At 43.1% G+C, this 8,729-nt stretch overlaps 1 protein-coding gene across 1 annotated transcript; it reads right to left on the bottom strand.

Annotated features, from left to right (window-relative positions):
• Nucleotides 1-6,593: 6,593 nt before the first annotated feature.
• LOC123082462 (non-specific lipid transfer protein GPI-anchored 5) lies at nucleotides 6,594-7,584 on the bottom strand. The gene is made up of 2 exons (XM_044504791.1): nucleotides 7,159-7,584; nucleotides 6,594-7,073 (listed from the first exon to the last, which is right to left on the bottom strand). The coding sequence occupies exons 1-2, from the start codon at nucleotides 7,514-7,516 to the stop codon at nucleotides 6,817-6,819; spliced, it is 615 nt and encodes a 204-aa protein (XP_044360726.1). The 5' UTR covers nucleotides 7,517-7,584; the 3' UTR covers nucleotides 6,594-6,816.
• Nucleotides 7,585-8,729: the final 1,145 nt, after the last annotated feature.

The raw sequence follows: 8,729 nt of genomic DNA on the forward strand, positions 1-8,729 counted from the left end.
CAACAATGGTCCCCAAGTTATATTGTTTATCACCTAATACCGCACTCTTGAGGACACTAACATCTGGAACGCACATGTGACAAGCCTCATCTTTACCGTTAATGCATCTACCAATGAAGAGAGAGCAAAATAATGTATGGAAGGGAAATGAATGCTCCCTATGGTAGCTTGTGTGATTTCCCTAGATTCCCCCACAGTGATACTAGCAAGAAAGTCTTTATATTCAGATTTGCGAGGTTCACTAACATTGCCCCAGTGTGGGAGTTTACAAGCAGTATTAAAATCTTCTAGGTCCATGGTATATGATTTATCATAAAGATCAAATAAAACAATGTGAGAATTGCGCGAGGATGTAAATTTAAACCTTCTCACAAGGGAATCAGTTAGGTAGCGGTATTGCCAACATTTATCTGACACGAAGCCCTCAAGATCAGCGTTACGCACATACGCATCAAATTCATCCTTGATGCCTGCACCATAAACTCCTCTTACCGCGATTCACAAGGCCGCACTTGAGATTCCCTTGGTGGTTCATCGTCCTGCTCACGTATCGCGAGTCTTGATTCTTGCTTCCTGGAGGAACCACCTTGGTACATTTTCCTAAACATTTTTCTTCCTCTGAAAAATTTCTGAAATTTTTAGTGACTCAAAATAAAAGTGAATCAAACTCAACAAGATCGATAACAACTACTCCTACAAGTGCCTAGAGGCCATATCATGCATTAAAACTACTTTTGACCACATAAATTTGACATGCAAGCTCAAGAACATGGTCACCTAAGCAGCAAAAATTTGCAATAAATAAAGAACTAGAACAAAAACTAATTGGACCATTGGAGGAGTCACATACCAAAGAACAATCCGCCAAAGCAGTTTTGTGAATGGAGCTTTGAGCAAGGAGATCGAAAATGACAGCAAGATGAGCTAGAACACGGGTTTGAGTTGTGGGATGATTTTTTCTGAAGGAAGACGAAGTGTGTGGGTGCTGGAATAAGTGGAGGGGCCCCACGTGGGGTCCACGAGGTAGGGGGCGCGCCCCAGGGGGGTGGGCGCACCCTGGACTGTCGTGGCCAGGTGGTGTGGCCCCCTGGTGTGTTCTCAGTGCCAACAATTCTTAAATATTCTATAAAAAATCATATTTCATTTTCAGGACATTTGGAGAACTTTTATTTTCGGGGTATTTTTTTATTACAAGGATAATTCAGAAAACAGACAAAAAATTACCATTTTTGATTTATTTAATCTAAATTACAGAAAGTAAAAGGAGGGTACAGGGAGTTGTGCTTTCTAACTTCATCCATCTCATGCTCATCAAAAGGAATCCACTAACAAGGTTGATCAAGTCTTGTTAACAAACTCTTTCTGATTAACATGAAACTGGAGAATTTTCGAATAACACTAAGTTACCTCAACGGGGATATGCATGTCCCCAACAATAAAAATATCATATTTTTTCTTGACAGTAGGAAGAGGGAACTCAAAACCTCCAAAAGTGATCGTTGAAATTTTTCCAATAGAATTGATACTGTGGACTGGAGGTTGTTTCCTCGGAAAGTGTACTGTATGCTCATTACCATTAACATGAAAAGTGACATTGCCTTTGTTGCAATCAATAACAGCCCCTGCAGTATTCAAAAAGGGTCTACCAAGAATAATAAACATATTATCATCCTCGGGGATATCAAGAATAACAAAGTCCGTTAAAATAGTAACGTTTGCAACCACAACAGGCACATCCTCACAAATACCGACAGGTATAGCAGTTGATTTATCAGCCATTTGCAAAGATATTTCAGTAGGTGTCAACTTATTCAAATCAAGTCTACGATATAAAGAGAGAGGCATAACACTAACACCGACTCCAAGATCACATAGAGCAGTTTTAATATAGTTTCTTTTAATGGAGCATGGTATAGCTGGTACTCCTGGATCTCCTAGTTTCTTAGGTATTCCACCTTTAAAAGTATAATTGGCAAGCATGATGGAAATTTCATCTTCCGGTATCTTTCTTTTATTTGTAACAATATCTTTCATATACTTAGCATAAGGATTCATTTTAAGCATATCGATCAAACGCATACGCAAAAAGATAGGTCTAATCATTTCAGCAAAGCACTCAAAATCCTCATCATCTCTTTACTTGGATGGTTTAGGAGGAAAAGGCATGGGTTTCTGAATCCATGGTTCTCATTCTTTACCGTGCTTCCTAGCAACAAAGTCTCTCTTATCATAACGTTGATTCTTTGATTGTGGGTTATCAAGATCAACAGCGGGTTCAATCTCTACATCATTGTTATTGATAGGTTGAGCATCAACATGAACATCATCATTAATATTATCACTAGGTTCATGTTCATTACCAGATTGTGTTTCAACATCAAAAATAGAAATATCATTGGGATTCTCAGGTGTGTCAACAACAGGTTCACTAGAAGCATGCAAAGTCCTATCATTTTTCTTTTTCTTCCTCTTAGAAGGACTAGGTGCATCAATATTAGTTCTCTGAGAATCTTGCTCAACTCTCTTAGGGTGGCCCTTAGGATACAAAGGTTCCTGAGTCATTTTACCCCCTTTAGTCACAACTCTAACAGTATTATCATTTTTCTTATTATTTAATTCATTGAGCAAATCATCTTGTGCTTTAAGCACTTATTCTACTTGAGTGGTAACCATAGAAGCATGTTTACTAATAAGTTTAAGTTCACCTTTAACTCTAGACATATAATCACTCAAGTGTTCAATCATATAACCGTTACGTTTCAATTGTCTACCAACATAACCATTGAAGTCTTCTTGTTTAACAATACAATTATCAAACTCATCCAAGCATTGGCTAGCAAACTTAGTAGATGGGATTTCAACCTTATTAAATCTATAGAGAGAATTTACCTTTACTACCTGTGTCGGGTTATCAAGACCATGTATTTCTTCAATAGGTGGTAAATTCTTAACATCTTCAGCTTTAATACCATTTTCTTTCATAGATTTCTTTGCCTCTTGTATATCTTCAGGACTAAGAAATAGAATACCCCTTTTCTTCGGAGTTGGCTTAGGAGTTGGTTCAGGAAGTGTCCAATCATTATCATACTCAACATATTATTCAATAGCAATTCAGCTTGATCAATGGTTCTTTCCCTGAAAACACAACCAACACAACTATCCAGGTGGTCTCTGAAAGCATCAGTTAGTCCATTATAAAAGATATCAAGTATTTCATTTTTCTTGAGAGGATGATCAGGCAAAGCATTAAGTAATCAGAGAAGCCTCCCCCAAGCTTGTGGGAGACTCTCTTCTTCAATTTGGACAAAATTATATATTTCCCTTAAGGCAGCTTGTTTCTTATGAGCGGGGAAATATTTAGCAGAGAAGTAATAAATCATATCCTAGGGACTACGCACACAACTAGGATCAAGAGAATTAAACCATATTTTAGCATCACCCTTTAATGAGAACGGAAATAACTTAAGGATATAGTAGTAACGATTTTTTCCTCATTAGTTAATAGGGTGGCTATATCATTCAATTTAGTAAGATGTGCCACAACAGTTTCAGATTCATAGCCATAAAAAGGATCAGATTCAACCAAAGTAATTATCTCAGGATCGATAGAGAAATCATAATCCTTATCAAAAATACGGATAGGTGAAGTAGCAAAAGCAGGGTCATATTTCATTCTAGCATTCAAAGATTTTTCTTTCAGCTTAGCTAATAGTTTCTTAAGATCATATCTATCTTTGCAAGCTAAAAGAACTCTAGCAGTTTCTTCATCCATAACATAACCCTCAGGCACATCAGGCAATTCGTATCTAGGGGGAGAATCTTCATCATCACTTTCATCAATATTATCAGTTTCAATAATTTCATTCTTTCTAACCCTAGAAAGTTGTTCATCAAAAAATTCACCTAATGGCACAGTATTATCAAGCATAGAAGTACGTAGTTTCATCATAAGCATCATGCATAACAGAAGTGGCATCATCAATAACATGCGACATATAAGAATAAATAGCAGGAGTAGGTGTCGCAAGTTTACTCAAAATAGAAGGTGAATCAAGTGCAGAGCTAGATGGCAGTTCCTTACCTCCCCTCGTAGTTGAGGGAAAAATCTTGGTTCTTTCACCTTTCAAGTTCCTTATAGTGATCAACAGATATAAATCCCAAGTGACTCAAAGAATAGAGCTATGCTCCCCGGCAACGGCGCCAGAAAATAGTCTTGATAACCCACAAGTATAGGGGATCGCAACAGTTTTTGAGGGTAGAGTATTCAACCCAAATTTATTGATTCGACACAAAGGGAGCCAAAGAATATTCTCAAGTATTAACAGTTGAGTTGTCAATTCAACTGCACCTAAAAGACTTAATATCTGCAACAAAGTATTTAGTAGCAAGTAATATGGAAGTAGCGGTAATGGTGGCAAAAGTAACAATAGTAGTTTTTGTCGTGATTGTAACAGTGGCAACGGAAAAGTAACTAAGCAAAGATCAATATGTGAAAAGCTCGTAGGCAATGGATCAGTCATGGATAATTATGTCGGATGTGAATCCTCATGCAACAGTTATAACATAGGGTGACACAAAACTAGCTCCAGTTTCTCAATGTAATGTAGGCATGTATTCCGAATATAGTCATACATGCTTATGGAAAAGAACTTGCATGCCATCTTTTGTCCTACCCTTCCGTGGCAGCGGGGTCCTATTGGAAACTAAGGGATATTAAGGCATCCTTTTAATAGAGTACCGTAACAAAGCATTAACATTTAGTGAATACATGAACTCCTCAAACTATGGTCATCACTGGGAGTGGTCCCGATTATTGTCACTTCGGGGTTACCGGATCATAACACATAGTAGGTGACTATTGACTTGCAAAATAGGATCAAGAACCCACATATATTCATGAAAACATAATAGGTTCAGATCTGAAATCATGGCACTCGGGTCCTAGTGACAAGCATTAAGCATAGCAAAGTCATAACAACATCAATCTTAGAACATAATGGATACTAGGGATCAGGCCCTAAAACTAACTCGATTACATGGTAAATCTCATCCAACCCATCACCGTCCAGCAAGCCTATGATGGAATTACTCACGCACGGCGGTGAGTATCATGAAATTGGTGATGGAGGAAGGTTAATGATGACGATGGCGACGGATTCCCTCTCCAGAGCCCCAAACGGACTCCAGATCAGCCCTCCCAAGAGAGATTAGGGCTTGGCGGCGGCTCCGTATCGTAAAATGCGATGAATCCTTCTCCCTGATTTTTTTCTCCCTGAACGTGAATATATAGAGTTGGAGTTGACGTTTGTGGAGCTTCAGGGGGCGGGGGCGCCCTGCACCCTCGTGGACAGGGTTCGAGCCCCTGGTGTTGATTCTTTCGCCAGTATTTTTTATTTATTCCAAAACGTATCTCCGTTGATTTTCAGGTCATTCTGAGAACTTTTATTTCTACACAAAAATAACACCATGGCAATTCTGCTGAAAACACCGTCAGTCCGGGTTAGTTCCATTCAAATCATGCAAGTTAGAATCCAAAACAATGTCAAAAGTGTTTGGAAAAGTAGATACGATGGAGACGTATCAAGCCTCTACTAGACTAGCTCGTTGATCAAAGATGGTTAAGGTTTCCTAACCATGAACATGAGTTGTCATTTATAACGGGATCACATCATTAGGAGAATGATGTGATGGACAAGACCCATCTGTTAGCTTAGCATAATGATCGTTCAGTTTTATTGCTATCTCTTTCTTCATGTCAAATACATATTCCTTCGACTATGAGATTATGTAACTCTCAGATACCGGAGGAATGCCTTGTGTGCTATCAAATGTCACAACGTAACTGGGTGATCATAAAGATGCTCTACAGGTATCTTCGAAGGTGTTTATTAAGTTGGCATAGATCGAAATTAGGATTTGTCATTCCGAGTATCGAAGAGGTATCTCTGGGCCCTCTCAGTTTTGATACCGTCGCGCATATATGCCACCCTCATTCATACTTGTATAATACACGAATAGTTTCACAAATGGCTATAAACACAACATGTTTAAAACTAATATTTGCTAAACGAATCAAGAGAACAAAAATACCCAATATGCATACACATTCCAGGCTCATTCAACATGACTGGCGAGATCACAAAAGATGCCCCTCTCTCTTCCTCTAGAGAGTCGGTAAGACTTTGATCTCCTCCTCTTATATTTGAATTCTACCCACATCCATCCAATTACGATGAAATTTAGACCAAAGAACCTGTTCAAATCTAGCATGAATTCAGGCGTATCACGGAATCTTGTTTGTTTTGCATGTAAAACCACTGAAATTACCAAAATCCCTTTCGAGTAATCATCCTGTGCCTTGGAGCCCTCACCTTTGCTAAGCTTCTGTCTTGTGGCTTGTCCCGCTGATTTGCTTTGTGTCATGATCTATACAGAATACAGCTGTTAAAGCACATGACTACGATTCAGGAGCTGCATGAGACGTTGGAGGAAATAATATTCCGGATGAAATTAATTCCTCGTTACAATTATTTTTTGTTACTTCTGATGTTTTTTTATGTACTTTGCACTGCCATGACATGACAGTTGATGAATAAATCAATTTTTTTCTCCGAAAAAGATATCACTGTATCAAACCACCAGGTGACAACTCTGATGCGCATTGGGGATGATAACCAATAAAAAAGAGTAAAGTGTCACAGTTCTGATGTGCACTGGATCAAATGAGTGACAAACTGAGTGATACCAAGCGGAACATCATCCATCTAATCGTGTGACAAGCTCACATCAAGCCCCGGCCGGAATCACATGATGAGATCAGAAAACAGAAACAGCTAGGAACGAGGCAGCCATGGCCAGGACGACGACGGCAGCGGAGGTACCCTTGCACTCAACGGCAGCCGAATCAACCGTCCCCGGAACCGACTTCACCCCACCACCGGAAGGCGTACCAGCCGGGTTCGCATCAGCCGGACCGGTCACCGGCGCGGCGGCAGCAGCATCAGTAGGTGTCCCTGACGACGACGGCGCCGCTGCGCCACCGGCCGGAGCAGAGCCCGAGGTCCCTGTCACAGCTGCACACACACGCACCAACAGAAATGGTCAGAACTTTCCAGTTTTTCTACATGTAGGAGCATCTCGCTGGCAGCATGCACGTACCGGAGCAGGCGTTGGGGGGCAGGTTGCAGGCGGTGGGGAGCAGGCCGCCGACCACGGACCCGAGCTGGGACGGCACGGCGGACACGGCGGCGCAGAGGCAGGGCGCCTGCGACTGGAACAGGGCCCGCATCTGGACGCAGCACGTGTCGGACGGCGACGAGGAGTTGCCGATGAAGTAGCTCACGCACGGCGACAGCGAGGCCTGCACCGGCGGGCAGCTCGGCACGCTCATGCTTGGCACGGCCGGCGGTTGCTGCTGCTGCTGCTGCGCCGTGGACGTCGCCCATGTGACGGCCATCACGGCGAGCCCCAGGCTCAGCGCGGACGAGATGCCGCCGCTGCTCCGGCGTCGGGCCATCGGTGGTGGATGGATGATGATCGGAGTGAACCGGGGTTAATTTCGTGCTGCACTGTGCGTCGTGCCGTGGGCTCGTGGTTCAATTTATAGGTGCTCGGATGCTTTGTTGGACGAGCGACCGGTGGCTCGGTAGCGACGGGCAGATCGACTGCCCTATCTAACGTCCAAAAGTGGAGTAGCTTGCACTTTGCAGGGTGCACCGCCACTGCTTTTCCAAAGATGTTACCGTGTTGGTGAGAAAACTCGGATGAACTCGACACTAGTTAGCTGGACCGATGCAGAGTCCGGGGGGTTTTTCTCCCCTTTTTTGAAAGGAAATCATAATAACAACGATTTTTTTTATAAAAGTAAAAACACCCAAAGTGCATTTCAAATCTAATTAATTAATATCACAAGGGGCAGACAACTGGATGCAGAATAGAAAATATAAAGAAGTAGGGATTACATTGTCACAAAAGTGTGTTGGTTTTTCTCGTCCAAAAATCTTGGACATGCATGGCTCTTTTTTTTTTTGGCACGTCAGCGTGTATGCCTCGGTCCTGGACTCATGGTCGAATTCTATTCTTGGAGCTTCAATTGGAAAATGTGCACCTTTTCAATCTGAATCTTCCACCGGAGCCCATGCGCGAGGCGGCTCTCGGCCTTGGATGTGCGTGTGGTGCACAGATCGATGGACTAGCGCGGCGGCAGCTTGCGCGCGACGGGCGCGGTGACTGGTGGGGCGCGGCGGGCATGCGTCACCGGAGCTCGAGGTGTGCTGCGGTGAAGGGCATGCTCGTCTGCTCTGCTGCTTCGTTGGAGTGACTCCATTTTGGGTTTGGCCATTGGTGGTTCTCTGATCCGGGGGCTGCTGCTTGCGGCGCGTTGGTTGCTGTGGTGGGCGGTTGCTACGCCCAAGGGGTGGTGCGTTCCTAGGCGCAGTGGATCGTGGGATCTCGCGTCCAGAGTAAGGTTGGCCTCAACTGGTATGGTGGTTGGTTGGCGGCGGTCGGTGGGGGCAGGTGGTCGACACATGTCCAGGAAAAATCCTCGTTCGCTCTTCATCGGAGCAGGCGACGGCGGCACCCGTGGGTGCCGCGACCTTTCTTGGAAGCGTTGTCGTGGAGGTGTGCTCCTCCTCCCCACGGCATTGGCTCCGGAGGGAAACCTCAGATCTGTTGGATCGGGTGATGGAGACGTTTTCGTGTCTTTTTCCTCCTTGGGAGCATCGTCT

Source organism: Triticum aestivum, chromosome 4A (assembly GCF_018294505.1).
Source record: "Triticum aestivum cultivar Chinese Spring chromosome 4A, IWGSC CS RefSeq v2.1, whole genome shotgun sequence".
NCBI lineage: Eukaryota > Viridiplantae > Streptophyta > Magnoliopsida > Poales > Poaceae > Triticum > Triticum aestivum.